Consider the following 26,557-nt stretch of genomic DNA (forward strand, 5'->3'; position numbering starts at 1 on the left):
TACACACACATATATACCCCACGAAAACTTTGGTGAGCTGAAATGGCATAAAACGAGTATCCCCCCCACTTTCCAGAAGTTTGGGTTACACCACTTTGCTTTTAGGAAAAACCTGCATAGTATAGTAATAGCTATTTTCATAAAAGTTGAAATCCTCTTCGGATTTCTTTCCATTAACATGAACAGTTACCAATGTAGGTCTTTCCCAAGCAAAGTGGCATAATGCAGACTTTCAGAAAGCAGGGAACACCTGTGTTGCCAAATTGCCTCAGAGAAAGGATACTGTATAGCAGTTAATGTTCCCTCAGCAGAGTATGGAGGTGCCCATTTTGATAAGTATTTGCCAGCCTAAATAGCTAAAAAATGGTATTTTGTTTTAATTTGCATTTGTTTGATAACGTAAAGTTGAATTTTGGTAGGTTTATTGTCTATTTCTGTTTCTTTCAAAAATCACATGTTTCTCTTTTTCTATTAGGGTGTTGATCTTTGTCTTTCCTACATTTAATTGGTATTTATTTCAATATATAGTATGAAGTAAGGGTCTAACTTTATTGTCCCCTCTCCATGCAGTAATTAAACAGTACTATTTATTGAATAATGTTCCTTTCCGTTATTGATTTCAGAGGCCACTTCATCACAAACTTAATATTAGAATAATAAATACTCTAGTTCTAAAATATTTTTTTGGTAATTAAAAATAAAAAGAATTGTTATATTCAAGCCTGATCTATTTAATACATACATAATAAAGCTGGTTAGTGTTTAGCTCTTTGAGTGGAGCGTGAAAGATACATTACTCTTTTCTCCTTTAAAGCACGGTTGAGAACAAAATTAGGTAATCGTTGCCCTCTTGTTATCCACAACTACAGAGAACCCACCTGTATATAGCTCTTGTCCATATCCAAAGTTCTACTGTCTTCCTGAGGGTGGATGTCTTATTTGCAGTCAAGAGTAGCCAGGAAAAGACCCTCCTGCTCATTAAACTGGCCTTAGATTCCTTAGTTAGTGACCACATACATCATAGATACATATTTATATAAACAGCAGCACATTCAGCAGGTCTTCATTATGATCCTTTGAAGGAATATCCTTTATTTGGTTATGTTTCTCACATCTCACATTTTATCATACTTGTTAAAAGTTAAAGGAAGGAACTATGAGATTTAAAGGATGAAAGACTCCCTGAAAACATGGCTGAAAATGGAAAACTTCTCTAGATAGTATTACGATATCTTGAGGTCCTGCATAGTATGAATTATTAAGTGCCATTAAAGCTATTCAAGAAGCATAAAGAATGTAATTACTATAGAAGTAGTATGGAGGCACCTGGGTGGCTCAGTTGGTTAAACATCTGACTCTTGATTTCAGCTCAGGTCATGATCTCAGGGTCCTGAGATCGAGCCCTGCACTGGGTTCCATGCTCTGTGTGGAATCTGCTTAAGATTCTTGCTCTCCCCCCAACCCCTCCCCCTGCTCTAAATAAATAAATAAATTCTTAGGGAAAAAAGCAGTATGTTTACTTTTGTATTGTGTAAAGAGGGTGCAAATTGGGGCAGTAATGTCTGCATCATTTAATACTTGTTTTCTCTCAAAAGTGGCAAAAAGGCCCCAAATTTGCTCAGCATATAAACACATCCCTTTTATATATTACTTTTGGCCTGAAAGGTAAATGTTGCTTTAATGGAACACTTCCTCTCAAAAAGTAATAACATGAATACATGTTTGATGTGCCACATTTCATTTATTGCTTTTGCTGAGATGACCAAATAGTCCAATGAGAACAATGTTGCTAATTTTAGAGATATCTGTGTTCACCGTAGCTGTTGGAAGAAGATTGATTTTATGGTAATATTATCTTGTTTCGAAAGCAGTCATTTCTACTGTGCTGTCTTTTTAGTTCTGTGCTCATTTTCAGAAAGAGGGTATTATTTAATTGTGGATGTCTGCCCCAAACTTGAATACCCGGGGCTCTGAGACAAGAATGAAAGGCAGGAAATGAGGGGAAACAATGAAGGATGCTAGGGGGAGACAGGGCAGAATGGCAAGGGTGCTTCATGAGACCCTTTAGTGCTTATCATCATTTTTTACCAAAATATAATTAGAAAAGGAAGGAAATACAATATATATGCATATGTGGTTGGTAATTTTGGAGTGGATGAATAGTTAGAATGAGGCTGTTATCCATGTGCCCACTCTGCCTTCATTATCAAACACAGAAGGGAATGGGCCAGTCCCACAGCTGAGGGGACAGAAAATGTTGTAAACGTTGTCTCTGCTAAAGAGATGGAGACTATCTTTTCAAGGATTAGAAGTGGAAACTAAGCAGACCAACTTGTTCAAGGTTGTGCAACAGAATACGGATAGCGTTGGATCATTTTGTTTATTTTTTTCTGACAGTCTCTGCTGGTCATTGGAACAAAGTGAAGATGTATTTGTTTCTGGTAGACTAAGAATGGTGAAAATGTGTTCTTATCCTAAAAATAAAATCACTATTGTATTATGGCAGTTCTTGAAGAGTTTTAAGAGTCTCTCAAAATTCAAAAAGCGGTGTGTGCTCACTGTCCTCTAGATTGTGAGAGGAATGGAGCAAAAAGGAAACATTTGGAAGCAAGATTTTAATTCTGCTCAAAATCTTGGTGACTCTGAGAAACAAACTGAGGGCTTCAGAGGGGAGGGGGGTGGGGGATTGGGATAGGCCGGTGATGGGTATTAAGGAGGGCACATATTGCATGGTGCACTGGGTGTTACACGCAAATAATGAATCATGGAACATTACATCAAAAACTAAGGATGTACTGTATGGTGATGAATATAACATAGTAAAAAATTTTTAAAATCTTGGTGACTGTTTTAGATTTTGTGTATTTGTATGACTGACTTCTGAAGTATAAATACTATTATTTTCAAAGGTATGTTTTATGAAATCACAGTTGTACTCTTTTCCTCCTGAGAAAACATGCTCCTGAGTTGTATATCTCAGTAGTGATTTCCTAAAATGCCTGTTTTTACTTTTCAGATGCTGATAGACAAGATTCCATTAATCTCTTCCTGGGAGTTTTTCATCCCACTGAAGGGAAACCACATCTCTGGGAACTCCCAACAGATTTTTATTTGCATCATAAAAATACCATGAGACTTTTACCAACAAGAAGAAGGTATTTTTCTTCTTAGTCTACTATGTAAACTCAGATTTGGTGTTATTTTGAGTATGAGATACTTTCATTTTTGAGCAATAATCGCATAGGCTAAAGTAGTCAGTCTTACTACATGTTTGCTGTGAGGAATTCAGTATTGTTGATATCCTGATACGGGGTCTGGGAAATTGTCATTAGTAACTGGTGGTTTGCATTTTTCATAAGTTAGAAAGTTTCCGAACTTCATCCCTGAACATAAGTCGTAGCTCCACTAAGACGAACCATCAACATTATTTCTGAGTGCTTCCTACAAACGTGGAACTCTAAAGAGCCCTCACATGTAAGGATTCAGTCTTTGGTTTTTCAAGTGAGGGGTCCAAGAGCATCACTTTGGAATTCTAATGTTGTTTCTTTCCAGAAGCACAACCAGCTCTTGCTGACACTGGTGAAGACAGGGAAGTAGAACAGTGACTTGGGGCAGATACCACTCCCAGATCTCCTTTTACTCAGGCCTTTCGAGTCAATAGCTATTTCCAGTTCTTTTCATGACACTGAAATTGATATTAATATTCTCAAAAGAAATAAAGTGTTTACCTGTAGTGTGGCCTCAGGGTTCGCTTGACTCTGTAGTTGTGTGACCTTGGATTGGTTACTTAACCTCTCCCCACCTCATTTTCCTTATCTGCAAATGTGAATGGTGGGACACACCTCACAGGGTCATTGTGAGGGTTTGGTGAGGGTTTAGTGAGAAGACTCTTGAGTGTTTTTAACTGAGGCGTCATGTACTAACATAGTGAGTTTTGCCACATGAGCAAAGTTTTCACACACAGGAGGCTGGATACTGGTGCATTCTGCTCAGAGGCCTACAGTGTTGAGTTTTCTCGTAACTGATGCTCTTCTCTCACAGCGTCAGTTTAATATAGTCCTTATTTTGTGCAACCGTCCTTCCCAAATACTATGGGGGTCACTGCCAGTCTGGGCTTAATTGTGTGGACAGACCACAGGCAACTGGACAGTTAGCAAGTGCTGATGTTATAGCTGTTACCAAATTCCGTGTTACTTCGGAGTGCTTGGAATATATAGGGATGGGTCAGAGTTTCTGTTTCTCAGATTTGTTCTTGTAAGTGCATATTGTTGGAATAACCAACTTACCATTTGAGTTTACTTTTCCTATTAATGAAGCACTGCTGGTTTTCACAGTAAATGATTGCCTCTGAATTTTTGCTGATAAAAAAAGTGGAACTAATTATGTCTGTTTGGTGAGAGATGAGTTTAAATACCCATATTTAGCTCTGGTGATGCAATTGACTGTGGGTAAATGTGGGTGATTTTCCGAAATTTCATATTACTTTCCAGTATTAAAGCTATTAGCACACAGCTTGGGAAGAACCAAAACTCAATTTTCTACTGCAGAAATTAGCTTGTGTATTACAAGTGGACATTAAACCACTTGCGCACCTTGAGTTACATAACTGATAACTAAGGCAGGAGTGCCACTTATTTGTGGCATCAAAAGAAGCTGCTGTTATATCCCCATTTTCTTAAAAAAAAAAAAAAAAGGAAACTGAGGTTGCAGAGAGAATGTGTCTTGACTGAGATAATTCAGCTCATTAGATGATTCAGCAAGAATCAGCTGCAAGCCTGCCACTGAAAATAAAGTTTTATCAAAGTAGATAATATGGCTCTCTCAGTTGGTTTGGTCTCCTGTTTTTGTGGGGTTTTTTCCAACAGAATATCACAATTCCAAAAATCAGTTTATGCTATCAACAGTAGATATTGCTCATAAATAGTACTTACGAATACTGGAAGATAAATTTCAGTGTTTTTATTTTGGACTTTCCAGTGTCACCCAACTATAACTGGTTATTTGGTGACAGTTAATATTATAATTCTCAGATAAAATGAATAATTTAGCCAGAGGCAGTTAACTGGGTGAGAGCATGGACTTCAGGGCTGGGTAGGGCTGAGTTAGAATTTCTGCCAGTGTGTGACCTCAGACCTATCAAACTCTGGAGATCCTTTTCCTCATCTGTAAGATGGAGAGGATCATGAACACCTCAAGGGTCATTTTGAGGATTAAGTGAGAAAATGTGTGGGAACTACTTAGTACTGGGTCTGACACAGAATCAACGCAGCCCCGAAGCTGCCAGGCTCTGGAGAGATGGCCTCCAGTTAAAATCTGTGTGACTATGGGCAAGTTACATAACTGGTCTAAGTCTCAGTGCCCATTATTAGTAAAATAGAGATAATAATACTATCTAACTTGTACATTTTTCTGAGCATCAGATGGGATAATGTAAATGCTTAGCACATAGCAAATCCAACAGACGTCAGTACTGTGATTATTCTTTAAGGAGAATATATTCCCTAGTTGTAACATTTATTAAAAAATCATACAGGATGACCGTAAAATCTGGAAACTTAGATAATATTATTTTATCACTTATTATATTTGCTTATGTTTCCAAACTGGGTGACCCTCCTGTATTTTATATTGTGTTTACCAGTGATTTATTTGTGTTTTTATTGAATGATAAAGGAAGGGGAATAATTCTAGCTCTGACTAGAGTTCATCCAAACCAGATCCTCTTGAGGTAACTACTTCCGTTACTCAAAATCCCACATTTATTGATCTGCCTAGAACCGCTAGATGAAGCTTTGTTCTGAGTTAGGTTAATATGTCACCAAGATGTTTTTAGATATCAAGCACTAATTACTTCATTGACTCAGAGTTGGGAGGCTTCCTGGCTCTACTCACTGTCTGATGTGTGAGATCCTCTGTGTCTCCCCAGGACAGGTCATCCGGCCTGTGCATGACTAGTCCTGGGTTGTCCTCTGGGCTGTGTCTGATTTAGACAGTCCTTTTCAGAGAATCCACTTATGCAGTTCTTCCCCACATCACCCTGAGATCTGCTGCTCTGTAAGTTTACCTACTAATCTTAGTTCAACCCGCTGAGACCTTAAGAACGCGATTTCCGTATCCACTTTATAGTCTTGTAACTATTTGAAGACAAGTTCACACCTTCTCAAAATCTCTTCTTCTTCAGGTTAAACAGCCCCACTCTCTTCAGCTGTTCCTCACAGACTGTGATTTCAAGTTTCTTTGGGATTCAGAATGTTCTCCTCTTACGGAGTCCAGTCCATGTCAATGTTTTTTAACTGTGGTACCCAGACCTGGGTTCAGTAATGATCACAGTTTGATATGATTTGTGCCAAATATCGTGGAACCATTGGAGCCATTATTCCTCGTCTCCTGGTGACTCTGTGTTTATCATTAACTATAAGATTGCACTAGCTATTTTTAGCAATGCCATCATAATGTTGACTCTGTGAGCTTCCTGTCCATTAGAACTCCCAAGTGTTTCTAACATGGCCTGCTGCCATGCCTTATCCATACCATTCTTGTATGCTCATTCAAGCATTCTTGGTCATGTTCATATGTGCTTTGCCTGCTTCCAAAAGAGAGGGTTTGAATGTATATCCTTTTTATTAACTATTATCTATAGATTTGCAGCTTCTTCAGATTTAATCAGCTGGTCGTCTTGATCCTAATACAAATCCCTGAGGAAAAATGTTGAATAGAATAAGGTAAATGGAAGAGCCCTCTGGGACACCACCAGACAACTCCTTCCACCTTAACAATGTTTCATAATTTTTGGTTGGAATTGTTTAAATGGCTGTAACTTACTCTATTGTCATCATTTAATTATACTGTCCTCCTCCCCACATTTCTCTATCTTGTTCACAAATATTGATTGCTTTGCTAAAGTCCGTGTATTATTTCAGAGGGCTCCCATGTAAGTTAAGGGAATGAGAGAGTCCTTTTTTAAGTCTCCCTAACCTTCCTGTGTGAATGAGCTAGTGGAATTGAGCACTCTTCATACTAGGGACCAAAGAAGAGAAGAGCAGCTGACTTATTAGGCATTGTATGCAAAGGAAGAAGTGGACCAACTTGCAGTCTCAGTCCTCTGATCCCTGGTCCCAAAGCAGATTTCTGTCCTGCTTCCAGTGCTCTTCCTCTGAGTATATCTGCTCGGGGGTTGTGGTAACAAAGATCTCCCCCCATTTTGGGCTGAGTCCTCTCACATGCTCTCATCCTCCATCCATCTCAGCTCATCTTCCCTGGGGTGGGGATTTTTCATGGGCTTCTGTGTTTCTGAGACCCACCCAGTAGAGCTGGACTTTCTAAAAAGTATTGTTAAGTTGCTTTATCTTGCTTACGGAAATATGGTTTAGTAATATTCAGGGGGAAAAAATCTATGGCCTGTTTCAAGTCACTAGAAGATTCTCTCTTAATTATTTTTCTCCACATGGTATTTTCTGAGCTTAAACACATTTTTTATCACGTTTGCTTCTTTATCTTAGGTAAGCTAATGGTGAGCAACATTCTTTAGGAAATTCCTTATATGCTAGCTAATACCTTCTTTATATTTTCCTCCTCTGCCAAGATTTAGTGATTGCAAAATAGAATTTACACCTGTGTGCACATGCATGTGCACGCGCGTGCACGCGCACACACACACACACACACCTTAAACAATTACTCCATGCTTTTTCATTCTTCTGATCTGATAGTCTGATTCTCCTGTGAGAAAAGCAAATGAGATTAGACTGGTGTATTTTGGATGTGGATTTATGGAAGTCACTGGTCATCTTTTTAGGTTGCTCACAACACATCTCCATTTAATACTTGATTCTGTTATCTCCTGGAATTGACATCACACTCATTAGTGTATAGTTTTTGGAATCTATTACCCTCTCACTTTTGAGCACCAAGACTGCATTTGCCCATTTTTAGTTTAAGTTCCATTCTTCACTCTTCTTGGAAAGATGATTGATCCCAGTGATATCAGGACACTTGAATTCTTTTAGAGATGCTCTGCTGTTTCCTTTCATCTCCTGGGCTGTACATGGCTTCTCTCTTCTCTTGTTTTTATCTTTCCAGCATGAAACTTCTCATGACTGTTGAAGGTAGAAAGAGTGCTGTGATTAAGTAGCTCTCCTTTCTCTGTCATTATTTTCAACATGACATTTCTAATGCTATTTTATGTGTCAGACACACAGTAGGTGCTCAATAAATGTTGAAAGACTGAATGAATTATCCACAAGGAGCAGACATAACCCTTTTCTGTTCTTTTCATGCTCTAAAGCCTTGCTATTCAAAAAGCAGCATGAGGACCAGCCCCTCTGGCATCACCCTGGAGCTTCTCATCAATGCAGAATCTCAGGCCCCATCTACTGAATCAGAATCTGTCCTTTCAGAGGATCTCCTGAGTGTTCGTGTGTGCACTGAATTTCAAGAAGCACTGTTCTAAAGCATAACTTTGGTCTCAAGCAAAACTTGAAGAGCCTTTCCTGTTATCATCTCAGTCCCCCCCCCCCAATTCATTAGGCGTCATGTTCCTTTTTTCCATCATCCTTGGTTAGTATTCTGCTTGCCATCTCTAGGAGAGTTCTCTCTGTTGCCTATTTCATTTAAATACCCCCCATTCTTCATAATTGGGATTATTCAAGATTGTAATACCAGCATTTTATTTTTAGAAAGCCTTTTATTTATTTAAAATGATCTTTTTAGCATTTTTGGTCATAAGCTCTTTTTTTTCTGAACCTTTTGAAAATCTATGTTTTTAATACATTTTGATATACCATTTCACATCATTCCCCTTCCTAGCACTGATGAACTTTGATATAGCATTTGCCCCCTAAAAATCCAATTTATCAGAATTTGATTTAGAATTAAATCCAACGTTTCAGATTCTCAGCTTACAGCAGATGAGTCTTCTGGCAGAAATCCAGGTGATTGAAATTCCCTACCTTCCTCTGACTCGCCTCTGTAATCAAGTAGTGAATATTTACAGTTAAAGATTAACAGGGCCTCTACTATTTTCTAAGGGAACTTTTTCTTTAGGACTATCTATTCACTTAATGATTTTGCTTAACTGCTGTAATTAACTATACACATAGACCCATATACATAGAGCAGAACGGAGAGCGGAAAAAGTAATCTAGTTCTCAGATAACCACGTGCCAGAGAGTGTTGGAGGTAGAACTTGGGGTCAAGGTCCTGCTGTGCATTGGCTTGCAGAGTAATGCAGGCACAGTCTCTGGGGAGAAGTAAACAGCAGCTCCTAGAGTCTGGCTTAGTACACCCCAATATTTTTTAGCTTAAAGTCAGTAACATCAGAGCATCTTGCCTCTCAGATGTGTTTGTGGCAGTTTTGTAGATCTGCGACACAGCTGAAACAAGAAAGGGGTTGGGAGAAAATGAACATGTTGAAGACCTCCTATACCAAAAACTTTACAAATATGTTTTTAAAAGAAAAAAAATTAACTTTGAAGTTCGAGGCAGTGTCTTAGTATAGACTGTAAACCCCTTTTACCCAGTGAATTGTAGAAAACCAGTGTTTACATTTGGTCCATCTTACCCTTTTATTTTTTAATTTTATAGTTATACTTACTGGTGGACACCAGAGGTAATAAAACATTTACCGCTGCCGTATGATGAAGGTAGGTACACTGTTTCTCTTTTAGTTTTTATACCAACATATTTTGGAATTATTCCTAAATGAGCTTGAAGCATTAAATTCTTTGCATATAATATTTCATTAAAAAGAAATGAATGACTACTCAGTTTTATGTTGCTGCTATAATAGGGGATTGTAACATCTTAGACAGCTTTTTAAGGACAGTGATTATGTTATACGTCTTTTATTCAAGTGGCCAATACCTTGTATTGTGTTTTACAGTTATTAGGTATGTCCCTGAAATGTCTAATGGTTTTAATATATTAGTTTACCATTTTAAATTAGTACTGATTATATTTCTAGATATTTGGGGGTAAGGGAAGGAAGTGAAGACCCATTCACAAGGAGAAATAAAAACTTTTCTTGTATCTAAGCAGTGAAAAAAGATACAGATGTGTATATAAAAGTATATTTTAGTCACTAAAGTTTAAATTTAATTAATTTGTCAGAAAAGCAGGAAAAATTTTGTATTAAATAAATGACCTCAAACGTACAGTACATTTGAATGATGTTTCCAAATTGAAATAAGTGCTCAGTTTTGAATAGAGTGTAACGCTGTTACTGATTGCCTTGACCTTAAACAAGCCAGTTTTCCCAGTTGTGAAGGGGCACCAAGTAAGATCGAACTGCCAATCTGGAATGTTCCACTTGAGGACTCTCATCGAGTCATGGTTAGGTATTCCAACTTTGGGTGGTAAAGGCCATAAACTAAGAAGATTACAAATGATTTTTAGTTCTTAATAAATTTTTAATTAATTTTTAAAAAGTATTTGTAACCTTGAGATTCTAGGAAAAATTATAACTCATATTGCAAAGAAGATTTGTTGTTCTAGGAAAAAGGAAAGGACTTTAACAGTTTAACATTGGCCATAAACAGGATTTGAAACATAAAGGAAAACTTAGAGAAATAGCTGCACCATTCTTAATTAGAAGGTAAAGGGTATTTATTTATGAGCAAAAAGGAATTTAAAGAGCTGAGTAGTGTGATTTCTAAAATAACTCCCTGCTCCCACCCAGACTTCTGGGGGCCCTCCTGCCTCCTTGGAGCTTGTCACACTTTGCTTTGCCCTGTATACTCTGTGCACATATCTCATCTTTCCCAAGTGTATGAGTCCTTGAGAGAGGACGTGAGCCTTGTTTGCCAGATGTCATCTAAAGACTTTATGAGTAACAGGCATATCTTTCTTAGTTATCTGTGCTGCGAACTTAAAGAAGTTGATAGTGAAGAAATTCCACAAATATGAAGAAGAGATTGACATCCACAACGAATTCTTTCGACCATACGAACTGAGTAGTTTTGACGATACCTTCTGCTTGGCTATGACAAGCTCAGCACGGTACGTTGTGAGTGCCCTGAGACTGTTGTAAGGATTTGGGAACTTTAGTTTTCCTGTCCACATAGATATGTCTTGCTTTGCCGCAAGTCCGTCCCACAAGCCTGCTAGCGGGGATCGTACAGCTTCTGAGTACCACCTGTGATGAGGGGAGCCCGCTGCTTCAGGAGGCAATGCCTTCTAGTGTTAAACAGCTGGAATTAATTTCTTTCCTTTGGTAAATTGAAACCTGCCTGGCATTGGTCCTAGCTTGTCATTTGGAATAAACTCACTTTTTAAAATTGAACATAGAAATCAAGAGCCAGCATAAATTAGTGGAAAAAACCATAGTCTCTGGAACTACAAAAGGCAGAGATGTGAATCATGGATCAGCCACTGCCTACTTGTGTGACCTTGAGAAAATTATCTAACTTATCTGAGTCTCAGTGTCTTCTTTTATGTAGATAGGGGCATGTGTATTATACACATATATACACATACATGCCAAGTGCCTTGATGGAGTTCCCGACACAGGTGGGTATCTAATAAATGGTGGCTATCATTCTATTATCATTCTTATTAGGAATAGAACGAGTCTGGTTCTTTTTCTGTGTGACAGCCCTCCAGATATTTGAGGAAGCAGTGTTAATTTTTTTCGGGTAAATATCCTTCATTCTTTCTTTTCACAATTCATGTGACATTGTTTCCAGACTCTTCATCTTGGTCTCTCCTTTTGAATATGCTACATTTTTTCAGAATTTGGTGGGGTCTTTTAGAAAAGTGACAGGACTAGAATAAGAAAATTAGACAAAGCAAATCACTTTGTGATTATTGCATTTTATATTAACGTTTACATTTTTGTATTTTACATTTTCTTCCAATGTGATATAGATATGCCTAAACTTAATGTACATGTAGAAACATGTCCTATGGTTTTGTTTCTGAGAAACTGTATTTTGCTTCAGTTTCAGATGGAAAGTTTAGAATTTTTACTTGGTTGATTTTTATTTAAACTTATTAAAAGTTGAGAAGTTTTAACTGTAAGGTCATTGTCGTTTCCAGAATATTTCAACTCAGCAAAGGATGAATGATGTTATGCATGTGTGTTTATACGGTTGATTTTTTATTTGCAGGGGTTATGTTCTATAAAGTTCATGCAACAACTGGATTAGAGAGTACTGAACCATTGCTCTTTGGGGAAATACAGGGTTAGGTTCCTGGCAAGCCTCGGGTCGCAACACTTTTATCAGCCAATCAATACATAACCATGTTATGTGTGTTTCTGTTTAAAGACGCCTTATTAAATATATATTGTAGATTTATTGACATTGAACTTATAGCAGACAACACTATTTATTAACATTGAACTGACAGCAAGTAACACTATAACTCATACCAGATGAGCCCTTCTCCAACACACGTGTATTTTTTTAAGGTTTTATTTATTCATTTGACAGAGAGAGAGAGAGAGTGAACACAAGCAAGAGGAGTAGCAGAGGGAGAGGGAGAAACAGGCTACCCGCTGAGCAGGGAGCCCTATGTGGGGCTCGATCCCAGGACCCTGGGATCATGACCTGAGCTGAAGGCAGACGCTTAACTAACTGAGCCAACACATGTGTTTTCTTTCCAACACACAGCTCTCTTGTGCCTAGAAACACTGAAGGGCTTCAACACTACGCTTGGGGTCATTTGAGACAATGAGGTTACCAACAAAAAGCACAAAAAGGTGAAAAACATGGCAGTAAATAGACTGTGGAAAGGACACTTCTTATAGCGTGAGCGCTGAGACAAGAAGGCAGAGCGTCACCTTGTTCTCCATCAGCTGAGAACGTGAGCGTTGGGTTACTCTATTTTTTCACTGTTCTGCACATGTTTGCAGGGGATCGTGAAAACTCTGAGTGTTGGTTTTGGGGTTACAAATAAATGTTAGTGAGCAAGCAAATTCTCAAATTAAGGAGTCCACAAAAAAACGGGATCGACTGTGTATGTTCAAAAAGAAAGAAAAATTAAACACTTACATTTTTAAAACAACATTTTCTGTCAAATGGGCATTTTGGGTCAGATTCAGTTTTACTTTCTTTTCCTTCAAAAATATGATGGGTCACACTTGGAGCAGTATCCTTCCCAGAGCCATAACTCTCATCAGCATAAACCATGCAACTCTGGTCTTTCTGGCATCTGTGAGAGGTTTGGTCTGGTTACAGCAATAATCGAGAGGTAGGCCTTGCACAATGCAGAAGTAGCTTCAGCTTATTTTAGTATGTGGTAAACTAAAAGATTCTATTCGAAGTGTTCCAATAGCGCTTTAATGAATTAACCCCAGCCTAATGAGGTCAATGCTGATTCAAACACTCCTGTGTTTTTGATTATTATTTCAGCCTCCCTAGGTAGTATAGTGTAATAAAAACATTGTAAAACTTAGCAACTTAGTGTTTTGCCATTGATTTTATGAGTTTAGTTTTACCCGAAAAGTAATTCTGATGTATAAACAAAGTGTATACATCGTGGCAGTAATTGAGATATAACTCTGTTCCAGTAGAGAAAATCTTAAATTCAAAACCACTGGGTCTCGTAATCATGAAGAAAATTCACAGTGAAGACTGATGGCATTGAAGTTACCTGGTGCCCTTAGTTCATGGGGGTTTATGGCCTTGATCACCTAAGCTCCCTTGAACATTTGGCTCAGAATAGATGTAGCTCTGAGGGCTAAGAAGAAATAGTATAAGAATATGAATTGAACAGAAGCCAGTATCCTCTGGATGGACAGTTATTCATATGGAATTTCTTTCCTCTTTCTTCAGTGACTTCATGCCTAAGACTGTTGGCATTGATCCAAGTCCATTTACAGTGCGTAAACCAGATGAAACCGGAAAATCAGTCTTGGGGTAAGATTTGCATATAGAATGAAATTTTAAAGATTCCTGTAAATTAATATGGGACTTGCAATATAATTGTCACCAAAAAGAATAAGTTCAAGTCACACAGTTTGGAGCACATTCCATTTATTGCATCTATGCAGGTAGTTTACTCATGGCACTGGGATCCCTAAAGAATTCAACATTGAAAGAATTTATAGGAATTTCAGCAACATGGTGTATTTTATTATTTTTTTTAAATAATTTTTATTTTGTTACATTAGTCACCATACAGTACATCCCCAGTTTTTGATGCAATGATATTTTATTATTTTAAATTAAGAATATCACAGATAGCATAGGGGCAGGTAGCAGATATTATGTGTTAAGTCCTATAAATAACTCAGCATTCTCAGTTTCCCACAACATAAAATACTTAGGTAAAAATTGATAGTCATTTTATTTATTTTTGTTGGCATCCTGAGGAAACATTTTATATATATATATAACAAATATGCTCAGGTAGAGAAATTAATAGATTTTCTGTGTATTACTCTAGAATTGTTTTGGGGAAGACTGTTATATCCAGTAATGTGAGGAAGAAGTCAAACCATGTTTCCATCTTCATCCTTAGACACTGGAGTGAGATGTGATGTGTTCTAGCATTAGAATCTGTTACCGCCACTGACCTAAATAATCCCAGTGATGAGATGTTTCTAAGACTCTGGCCAGAAACCCTGGCTAGACTGTAGAGATTGAGTCCTAATTGTATTTGTGAGTTTGTATGGGTTCCTTGTTGGACTCTAGCTACGTGTGGTTTATACAATGGAATATATTACTATTTCCAAATATACCATGTCTGTGGCTTTAAATAGCTGCATGTTAAGCCTTGGACTGGAAACTAAGGAATTTAAGAGATGTCCTCAGGAGTTCAGAATTCCAGGAGTTCCTGTAATAGATGCATAAATGACCAGCTACATTATTGTATAGCACAGAAATGCCACTGACTTTAATTTTTACTTTACAGAAAGTCAGAAACTAGCTTATTTTCTATAATAGCTAACCCATGGTCGGATAGTACCGCATTTTCCTTTCCTAGAACATTTCAGAATATTATAGCATTTTAAGTCTTTTATAGAGAGTGGTTTTTAAAGGGTGAAATATTAAACATTTTTCACAAAAGCCAAAAATTTTACTATAAAATATTTTCTGAGTTTAAAAGAAAAAAATATTCTTAAGACTCTCATATTTGGAACCAAAAGTAAATACTTTTATAAGTCTGAGTTTTGGGGTTTTTTTCCCCATCTATTCCCTACTATTTAGTAGGAATGTCTAGCAAATACAGTTATTTACTAATAACACAAATTTCAGAATTTAATTTATGTTCATCAGTTGCTCATTACTATGATACAAATCATCAGCTGATGCTGTGATTGATAAAAATCATAGAAGGGAAGGAAATTTACATGGATTTGGCTATTGACCTTTTCTTGAAGGTTTTACAAGTTGTAGCTAGATAATTTTACTAATGTCCCAAACACATAGTCTTCTATTATTGTACCATAAGTTTTGAAAATACTGATTTCATTTACCAAAGGAAGGCACGGTAACCAAGTGGTGAGAAGATTTCTGCATTAGCTTACACGCACTTACTGATTTATTCTCTGAATTTATAACAGGGCTTAAATTCATATAAGGTCAGTACATGTGCATGGTAAAACATTAAGGTTTTCCCTTATTCACAGCTTGAACCTAGAAACTAGTTTCTCACAGCCATTTTCTTGTGCTTCACTAGGACTTAAGTTTTGGACAGAGTCATACATAGTGAGTGTCAAGGGTTTGGTTTAAAGATGCTTTATATCAATATTCATCTTTTTAAAGGAGCAAAAGCAATAGAGAAGAAGCTGTCTTACAACGGAAAACGGCAGCCAGTGCCCCGCCACCCCCCAGCGAGGAAGCTGTGTCCAGCAGCTCTGAGGATGATTCTGGGACCGACCGGGAAGAGGAGGGCTCTGTATCTCAGCGCTCCACTCCAGTGAAGATGACAGACATGGGAGACAGTGCCAAAGTGACCGAGGTGTGCGGGAGAGGAGCTTGTGTGGTCTGGCATGAGGTTTAGAGAATGATCTCTAAAATTATACTTTCTGTTAAAAGGCTGAGAGTCAGAAAAGGTCACTTTATCTCATGCATACCATTCTAATGTGTGGGTGTTTGAGACATTGCAGAGATGAATACTTTTTTTTTTTTGCTGAAGTATTGTTGACATATAATATTATATTTGTTTCAGGTATATAACATAGTGATCCCACAATTCTATACATTACTCAATGCTCAGCATAAGTGTAGTCACCTATGACCATACAATGTTATTACAACATTGTTGACTATATTGCCTATGCTGTACTTTTCATCTCCATGACTTATTTATTTTATTACTGGAAGTTTGTACCTCTTAATTTCCTTCACCTATTTTTCCCATGCTCGTACTCCCTCCCCTCTGGCAACCACCAGTTTGTTCTCTGTATTTATGAGTCTGTTTGTTTTTTATTTTTATTTATGTATTTATTTATTTATTTATTTTTATAGAGATTTTATTTATTTATTTGACAGAGAGAGAGACAGCCAGTGAGAGAGGGAACACAGGCAGGGGGAGTGGGAGAGGAAGAAGCAGGCTCCCAGTGGAGCAGGGAGCCCAATGCGGGGCTCGATCCTAGGACCCTGGGATCATGCCCTGAGCCGAAGGCAGACACTTAACGACTGAGCCACCCAGGCGCCCCTGTCTGTTTTTAGATGCCACATAGAAATGAAATCATATGGTATTTGTTTTTCTCTGTTTGACTTATTTCACTTAGCATAATACCCTTGTGGTCTATCCATGTTGTCAAAAATGTCAAGAATCTCGTTCTTTTTTATGGCTGAGTAATATTCCATTGTGTGTATATGTATATATATACCACATCTTCCATATCCATTTATCTATTGATGGAGATTTAGCTTGCTTTCATATCTTGGCTATTGTAAATAATGCTGCAGTAAACATAGGGGTACATATATCTTTTGAATTTGAATTGTTTTGTGGGTTTTTTTGGTAAATATTCAGTAGTAGAACTACTGTATCATATGGCATTTCTGTTTTTAATTTTTGAGGAACTCCATTCTGTTTTCCACAGTGGTTGCACCAATTTACATTCCCACCAACAGGGCATGATGGTTCCCTTTTCTCCACATCTTCGCCAACACTTATGATTTCTTGTCTTTTTGATACTAGCCATTTAGACTGGTGTGGAGTGATATCTCATTGTGGTTTTGATATGCATTTACCTAATGATGAGTGATGTTGAGCATTTTTTCATGTGTCTGTTGGCCATCTGGATGTCTTCTTTGGAAGAATATCTATTCAGGTCCTCTGCCCATCTTTTTAATCAGATCATTTGTTTTTTAGGTGTTGAGTTGTAGATGTTCTTTATATATTTTGGATAGTAATCCTTTATTGGGTATATCATTTGCAAATATCTTCTATTTAGTAGGTTGCCTTTTAACTTTGTTGGTGATTTCCTTTGCTATGCAAAAGCTTTTTATTTTGCTGTAGTCCCAATAGTTTATTTTTGCTTTCGTTTCTCTTGCCTGAGGGGACCTATCTATAAATATATTGCTAAGACTGATGTCCAAGAGATTACTGTCTATGTTTTCTTTTAGGAGTTTTATGCTTTCAGGTCTCCCATTTAGGTCATTAAGAGATGAATACATTTAACATAGATGTTATTGAAATGGTTTCATTTTGAAATAAAATCGGTGTTTTTGTTCCTGTATAACAATAAATTTATCACTTCAGAATTTTTAAGAGAATCCTTTTGTGCAGCACATCCACTTGAGGTCCATTTATTTCCTTGCTTAGCACGTTGTTGGAATGTAGGGTTTGGACTTGGGCCTCACAATCTTTGCATAGCCTCAGTGAGAAATTCACCCTGTTCAATTTGACATTACCAATATAAGGGAACAGAAAAGGGAAGTAAACTACAGAAGAACCAAATCTAGCTTTAGGGAAATTTAATTCCAGGAAATAGCCAAAAGTCATAGAAGTAGATATGGCAAATAAAATGTAATAATATAAGAACTGAATCCGTAATTCTAGGAGTTGACAGACTACAGCCAATTGTCAAAATCCAGCCCATTGCCTGTTTTTATAAATAAAGTTTTATTGGAACCCAGCCATGCCTATTTGTTTACATATTGTGTATGGCTGCTTTTGCACTATAACAGCAGAGTTGAGTAGTTGCAGCAGAGATGGTATGACCCAAAGAACCTAAAATATTTACTATCTGGCCATTTGCAGAAAAAGTTTTCTACTTCCTGAATTAAACAAAAGGAACTAGTAATTATTTAATAGCTTTTTACCCTAAAACAAAGTTTTTTTTTAGTGGAAACAAAATCAAATTTTTAAAAAGCCATTAATTGAAAAGTTTAATGAATAGATTGAAGAAATAATGTGATTTCTTTTGTGGAAATTTCACAGGCTCATTTTCTTCATCTTTGAAAATAATATGCTAGATGTCTAAAAATTCTTCCTGGTTCCTTTTTGTTTTCAACCCCAGAATGTCGTCCAGCCCATGAAAGAGGTATATGGAATTAACCTCTCAGATGGTCTCTCAGAGGAAGATCTCTCCATTTATTCAAGGTAAACTACTTCTATGTAGAAATTAAGGAAAAATGCGAATGTATTATTACAATAATTTATATCTAGTATAACTTTTGAAAATGAAAATAGTCAACAATACAGAAGGAAATGAATTCCACTTGGAATACAGTAACGGTGTTTAGGAGGTCGGATTCTGAAACATTGGTTTCTATTTGGAGTTAAAGGGCCTACTGCCTGAGACTCTCAGACCCCTCAATGATAAAAATGTATGATGTGTCCATGTATTCTCACCACCTGTATATAAGCTGCAAGCTGGAGTACACATACATTTCTGTATTCTTGCATTAACAAAGTCCCAAGATCAGGTACCTCTTACAAAATATACCTGGGATATTGACGACTGAGGACATTGCATTTGCTTTAGCTCTGGGGTGCTGGTGGGAGTGGTATCTGAGGAGAAAGAAAGAAGTGGTGATATAAGGGCATCAAGTCAGAATGTTCTAGACCTTTATTAGACAGACTAAGCTGAAAGAGCATCCACCAAAAGGTGTTCCCTGAAATCATATACGTAATTGTGGAGAAACACAGAATTATAGTTACCAGATTTTCAAAAGAATCCCTCACCTAGAAGTCCTCAAGAACCTAAGATAACCTCTATAAACACTTCCTCAGCTTAATACATGCATTGAGAAGACCTAATTATCACATGTGAATACTGTCCCACTTCATTCATATGTTTGGCTTACGTCAGCTCTATAATATAATGAGCACTTGTCTTCCATTCTTTTTTAAGGGAAGTATTTCATTTGCTGAATCCATCAAACTGGATCATGACAGCTTTTTATGTCAAATTAGTAAGATCTGCTATAATACGTAAGATATAAAAATGCACAGCATCTCCTAACTGCAAAAGCCCTGGAATGACTCTGTATTACTGTCATAACAGAAGTCAGTTTAGTCACCTGGACACACAGGTGCACAGTCATTTATCCATCACAGCTGTCCCAACAGGGTGGCTAACCTCTTCAGCATTTGAAGTGAGCCTTTATAAGCAAGGTGGTTTGGAGGAGGGAATTATCTGGGGTTAGTGACTGAATAATAAGACTTCGCTTATTGTAGAGAACAGGAGGGTCAAGGACTGAAATTTTGGCTCACATTAATTAAGCAAAAAGAAAGTGTCTCTTGCTTCAGGCATGACTTTTGCTTCGAGCCTTTTTAGCTCGGACTGCCTCTGAGGGGCCCCCTTTAGTCCTCCCTTCTCAGGGAGTCAGATACAACCCTGTTCAGCCATAGTATCCAGGGGAACCCGTCTAAGAAGGGCAGGCCCAGAGGGAAGGGAGTACTGCTGGGGAGGAAGGAATCCATGTCCTGGAATAAGATTCTATGTTTGATATCCTGAAGAACAGCACCTCCTCCTTTGATGTGTGTAACACTTTGCAGTGTTTTATTTCTTCTTCAGACAGCTGTGTAGTAGGCTGAAAAGATATTACTATCCCTCTTTATAGGCCAAGAGCACAGAAAGAGCCATTCAGTGACTGATTCAGGAGGCCTTTCCTATGCTTTGTGGGTACCTGTGATTTTAGACTATGCAATCCTTTTTATTCTCTTGATAATATCAGCTGCCCATGCTTATGATGCAGACCTGGGGGGGAGGGGAGAAACAGAGGTCTGGTCCCCTCTCTTTACTGTGGGTGGACTGCTTCCCCTGGTGGCAGGGGCATTTCCCTCTCCATCTGTTGTGGGCATTGCTATGGCAGAAGAGGCCTCTCTCCATCAGTATTGGGGGCATGGCTGTGTTAGGTGGTGGCCAAGGATGTTCAGGAACTGACTGGTACCCTTCTTGCCCCAGCAGAGCTCTGGGGCTCTTAGTGCCTCGTCTAATCCAGAGGGCAGAGCTTCAAGGGCAGGGTGAGAGTCCATGTAGTTCTGGTCTAAATTGGCCTAAAAAATTTTGCCCTCTCCCATTGCAGTTCTGCACCTAATTGGCTACTCTCACCAAAGATTGCATGTGTAAAGACAGTGCCCTGGCCTGGCTTGCCTGTCGCAGCTCCCACCCGGGCAACCACAGGACAACATGGGGAGAGAAGGGATGTCCTGGAATTGGCATCCATAGCCTGTCTTCCTGTTCTCCTGCCTGTTTTTCCTACGTTTGGCCTCAACCACCTTCAAACTCCTGAAGATCTCTTGGTTTTGTAGTTTTGTTCTAATCACTTAGCCCTATTCTGCATACCTTCCTTTGCCCTTAGCTTCTCTGGTATCTTTGGTGCTGGACGTTGTCTACTTACCTCCTCAAAGCCTCAGCCCTGTGCCAAATCATCTTTAAAAAAAAAAAAATTCTGACAGTGATTGTACACATGATTTGAGACGTTTAAAGTTCTGTACAAATAACAGGTGTTATATGACATTCTTCCCCAAAAATGGATCAAAAATGTTTATACCTGCTGAAGATAAAAATTGGATAAAAGTAAGTTATTTGAAAGTTTTCCAGTAAAACCGGGAATGTACTGTATGGTGACTAACATAATATAATAAAAAATCATTATAAAAAAAAAAAAAGAAAAAAAAAGAAAGAAAGTTTTCCAGTAACACCCTAATGACTTGGTAATTAGTAGTTTCTGCCGCACTTTTCTTGACCTTTAAAAAAAGCTAATACAAAATAAATTATAAAAGTATCAATAATTATCAAAAGAAAATATTTTCAATAGTAGAAAACTGAGATGGAAATCAGCCCTTTAATCGTGCCCCATAACCTCCCAGGGGCACATAGGAACAAAATTACAAGCCATGTTCCTGAGGGGAAGATGGATGCCTGGAGCACAGACCACACTAGGACAAGTATGCACTTGAGAAATAGCAGGTGGTCCTTGGCTCATCAGCCCACTGGCCCATTGCAAGGTATCCTCCTATCCTATGGAGCTGGCAGGGGGCGAGTCCCTGTGACTCTTAGCTTCAGGCCTGGATGAGTGTTGTTCCGGGCTTCTCTAAGGAGGGGGGTGTGGCCGTGGGGCTCAGCAGGTGGTCTCCGTCCCCCTTCCTTCACGGTCAAAAGTACAAGAGCGGCTGGAGTACACTTGGGGATTCTTGTGGTGCTAAGGAGACAGAGTTCACGTGCCGGGTTTTCAGCAGTATCCCCGCTTTGGGAGATGGATCCCAGGCCTGATCTTGTTCTTTCTTCGTCATTTGTCTCAGTGCAAATGCCTCCCCTCGTGTTCCCCTAGTGTCCTGCTGCAGTTACCCTTAGATAAGTGAGCCTCTGAAAGTTCATCCTCCTGGCTTCAAGAACACTGGTTCAAGTTCTGTGTTACACTGAAGTAAACTGAGACACAGAATTCCTCCTTCATTTGTAACAAACCCATCATAAGATCAGGCCTCCATTTGTAAGGACAGTCTTGGGTTGCATAGGACACTCTCGTGTGCTTTTCTGAAATAAGAAGACTGCTGTCATTTGAAAGCTCATACCATTTTGTGTAATCTACTGAATTTATTGCAAGTAGTTCCTTCTCTAGCTTAGTTTTGATCCATTGTCATTTGTAGATTCGTTCAGCTGGGTCAGCGTCAACATAAACAAGACAAGAGCAGCCAGCAGCTCTGTTCTAGGTGCCCAGACGGAGTTATAAAACTGTAAGTACTAGATTCGACCTTTAAAAAATCTTTGTATTCATGCCATTCATAGTACTTTTTTTTTGTAGACTTTTTAAGAAAATTATTCAGTCTTATCACCGTATTAGTATAAGCACTAAAGTTTCTCCTCCTGGTGTCTTATCCAAGAATAACTGGGTAGCTGTGGGGATGGGAAAGAGATCAGCAGATTTGACTTGAAATGTACCCTTTGGAGGTGGGATTGGAGTTGGTGGAGGCTTCCCTCCCTAAACTCAGCTCTCCACTGGGTAGAGGTGGGATTAACGAAGTAGCTCTGACCCTGGAGACAGGCTCCTCAGGTTCAGTACAAGGCAGTGATGGGTTTGTCTCGTCTAGCTGTATATTCCCACTGGTTCTAATGACTTGCTGTAAGTTAAACAGGTGTTTAGTAAATTTTTAAACAGAATCGGGTTCATGTCCTAGATCACAGCCTCAGTACTTCTTCTTTTTTTTTTTTTTTTACTTTGATTAAGTAACTTAAGTCTGTATGGCTATTTCCTCATCTGCAAAATGGGATGGTAATAGCACCTACTTCGTAGGAAGGTGGTAGGCTTAAATGCAATAAGGCATTCAAAGTGCTAAGAACAGTGTCTGGAAAAAGTTCTCGGTAAGTTGTGGTCATCACCATCATCATCATTATCATCTTCATCATTATCCTCTGCTTGTTGGACCAAACAAAGCAAAGGTTGTGACCAGGAGAGGTTCCGGATGCCATATGCTCAGTTGAGTTTCTTCTAGAAAACCGGTCACTGTGGATGTTAAATGAGGTAGTATACGTGAGGTGTCTAGATCAGTGCCTGGCATAGAGTTGACATTTAGAAAATTCCCGTTTCTTAGAGCAACTTTGTCAGTTTGTTTAGTACATTTTTGATCAATGTTGATTTCCTGACCTCTCTGTGTACCACATGTGCATGTTCCTGATTGATAGTTAAAGAGACTGTTAAAATAATGCAGGCGAAGACTGGAGGCTTGGAGAGTAGTGGCTAGGAGGAGTTAGGAAATGGAATAAATTTGGGGAATATTTAGGAGGTGAAATGGGACTTGGATACTGACTCATCATGGAGGGAGAGAAAGAAGTCCTTATCAATAAGAATGACCCTTAGATTTTTTGGTTTGTGTAACAGGTTTAATTGATTGATTGATTGATGCATTTATTCATTTAGCAGCTGGGTATTGAGTACACCTGTGTTAGGACCATTCCAAGCTTTCGTTTCCTGAGGCCAGGAGTGCTGCAGGAGGGTACAGTTTGCATTTTCAGTAGCATCCAGGTGGCCATGTTTAGGAGGCAGTTGGGTCAACTGGTCTGGAACTTCTGGGGATACAGATGGGGATGGTCATTTCATTCTGGGGATGTACATGCCTATGGGTGATAATTAAAGCCACTGGCTAGGGATGAGACCACCTAGGAAAAGAGAAGAGTGAGAAAGCTTCTTCAACTGAGTCTTGAGAGGATCTGAGTCTAGCAGCTGAGACAGAAACTTCCAAAGGAGGCAGAGAGGCTAATCTGAGAAGGGAAGGGAATGGGACAGTGTTTAATCACAGCCTCCAAAAGGGCTGCTTATCCTTCTCTCCCCATCACTGTTTTTTTCTCCTTTTTTTTTTAAATATATAAACTCCTATTAATTTAGAGACCATTTTTTTCTTTCTTAAGTCTAATTAACAAATGGAAGTTTGGGCTCCCAAGTGAATTGAAATACATTGGCCAGAAAAGGAAAGTATTTAAATGTGTTAGTAAAAAAAATAGACTGTGTTAACTGAATTGTATTATACAAATTGATTATTCCATTAAAATAGTATGGCACAATTTGGGAGAAAAAGATGAAATGAATATAGCATACAATTAAAAGTATTTTGTGTTTTCTTCAATATTGCATCTACTTTGATCCACAATTGGCCTTGCAGTAATTACTTTTAAATTGTCTTCTTAAAATATTTAGTATTTACTTTTCTGAGTCCTAGCCCATATGAAAACCTTATGGATCTAGAATTTTTTTAACTTTTGCATTTAATTAGTAAAGAATCTAACATGAGTGTCTTTTTGCACAGCATCTTCAACAGGATAACAGAAAGCCTGATAGGTTCGGCATTGTGTTGTCATGGCAACTGCCCAAGGGTGATGTTGTGGTTGTTTTGGGGGGGGGGGGAGTGTGTCTTTGTGCACATGGGTGCCTGCTTTACACTGAAATTCTCTAACTAGAATCTTAAAATGTCAACTGTTCATTTTTAGATTTTGAAAGTTATCCCAAAACCAAGAGCAATTAGATTTATATGCGATTATTGACATTCTCATTTTGTTATGTTTTAGGTTCTAAGATATTTTAAAACAGTGATAAGTTTAAGCTTATGTACATATGTGTGTACTCATCTCTAGATAATTTGCAGTCTTACCAATTTTTCTTGAAATCCTGAGGCAAACCAATACTCCTTTTCTAAATGTGAGGTAAATACAACACCAAATATAAAAATTATGGGTGGTAAACAACTGGCGAGGAGCCAGTGTAGCAGGGGCCCAGATATATATGGAGGTGCAGAAACCTGGATGGGGTGGCTGGCCGCTTTTCACCCAAGGTGGTGACTAGGAAGAAATGACGTCAACCAACATTCACGGACACTCACTTAATACCTTAACCTGAATTAACTCAGTTCTCATAATAACCCTATGATCTTTCTATCATCCTCATTGTACAGATGGGGAAACTGAAGCACAGAGAAACCGTGTAACTTGCTCAAAATCAAACATCTAGCAAGCGGGAGAACCAGGATTCAAACCCAGATAGGCTGGCTCCCCATCACTAAGCTATACATGCCTAGTGTTACCGGCTGCTTTTGTAACCGCGTGGTAGAAATACTGAGTAATTAGTGTGAACAGCCCTCACATTGATCCTCTGACCTCATCTGGGTTTGTAGACATCTCTGCATGCAGACATAATGTTTCTGCTCTGTTAATATTAAATTTTGTTTTCACATTTAAATATAATATACCTTTATTCTTTTCCCAGTACCCAGCATATTGTCCCCAATGTAGACATGCTTCTTGAGCAAGGATAGTTTGCTTGACGTAAAGCACGGTATAGAGGCCATTTAGCCACCATCAGAACAGCGCTGCTGCTATTTACGATTGCTGCCATTCTACTAGGTTATAAGTTCCTAGAAGGCAGCCCAGAATAATATGTTAAATTGAGTGCTCAGTAAATATTTGTTGAAATGTTCCCTCATCCCCCCATCCCGCCCATTACTCTCAGAGTCTGTATGGGGCCCCCTAAGCATCCCTACCTAGAAGCCCACCTCACCAGCATCTCCCTGGTTTTCAGCCACCCTCCCAGTGGCTCCTTTCTCCCCTCATCCTTGAACATTCTTTAGTTTTCCCCTCTATTCTGTTTCCTGCTCATAAGCCCTCTGCCCTCCCCTACTTCTTTGTTCCCTTCTGATAGAAGAAAAAAGCAAGCACCAAATGTTTAGGTTTTTTCCCCCTCTATCCTGTTTCCACTTGCACCTGTGACCAAATGCAGAGTGAGAAGGCCCCGAGTGGAAGGACTGACTGTGCCAGGGCAGGCGGGGTGATGTGTGGCCCGGCAGTGATTCACTGTATTCATGCAAGACCAACCTGTTCTCATTTTACACTCCTACCAGTTCTCTGGGAGTTTTTAAGCAACAAATGCCAATCAGTTTAGGTTAAAAAGAACATGAACACATATATTATTAGTGCCTGCTATTCTGTGGCTCACCTATTCCAGGAATAGGTCTCACTCGTTTAAAAACTACCTCTAAGAAATGGTTCAAAATATAATACATAGAGTTTGGATAAATACTATCTAGCTTAGGGTTCTTCCAACACAGGATGAGCTGAAATGTGATATAAGGTAAATAAGTGTGATTACTCTTTTAGGACGATCAGGTTGAATTTATTCCCTAAGTCCATCTTGTAGTAAGAAGCATTTACTGACCATACGGTGAATGCCCCTGGGTAAGGGTTTCTGTTAGGGGACACGCTTCACATCACAGGGTGCTTTACACAGTCAGAATTAGCACACCTTTTCACACTGATGAAATGAGCACAGCACAGTGGCCGTGATGAACTCAACTTTGTTTTCTTTTCACGAGTTGTTTTCAGTAATGTATTCCCGATGTGCGAGTCACTCTCTGGGGTCCCCCGCACTGATCTCATCTAGTGCTCTGCAGACAATGCTCTGGGCTCTGGGCTGCGGGTGCAGTATTTCTACCTTAATGGGTAACACTTGTTATCTTCCCTAAACACCCTGAGTACAGTCTTCAAAGGTTTAGAGCCCTTGGGAGGCAGCGATCAGTGATTAATCGGCTAATTCTCTCCACAGGCAGGAGACGAAAGGTGACAAGGAGGCTAGTCTGTGACCTCTTCCTCACCCCAGAAGTTAGCACGCAGTCTCTGTTCCTCTTTCCTTCTGCCCTTTACTTTTCTCTCTTCGTTATCCTCTTTGGC

At 38.7% G+C, this 26,557-nt stretch overlaps 1 protein-coding gene across 1 annotated transcript in view; it reads left to right on the forward strand.

Moving 5' to 3' along the window:
- FIG4 (FIG4 phosphoinositide 5-phosphatase) overlaps positions 1–26,557 on the forward strand; it is a 121,622-nt gene that overhangs the window by 60,912 nt on the left and 34,153 nt on the right. The window contains exons 16-22 of the mRNA XM_045798462.2: positions 3,017–3,155; positions 9,583–9,641; positions 10,848–10,995; positions 13,773–13,856; positions 15,708–15,903; positions 18,419–18,501; positions 21,997–22,083. Of these exons, the coding sequence (XP_045654418.1) occupies positions 3,017–3,155; positions 9,583–9,641; positions 10,848–10,995; positions 13,773–13,856; positions 15,708–15,903; positions 18,419–18,501; positions 21,997–22,083 (796 nt within the window). The remainder of the gene's footprint in view (positions 1–3,016; positions 3,156–9,582; positions 9,642–10,847; positions 10,996–13,772; positions 13,857–15,707; positions 15,904–18,418; positions 18,502–21,996; positions 22,084–26,557) is intronic.

This window comes from Ursus americanus, chromosome 11 (genome assembly GCF_024610735.1).
Source record: "Ursus americanus isolate L20-20 chromosome 11, mUrsAme1.1.p, whole genome shotgun sequence".
Lineage (NCBI taxonomy): Eukaryota > Metazoa > Chordata > Mammalia > Carnivora > Ursidae > Ursus > Ursus americanus.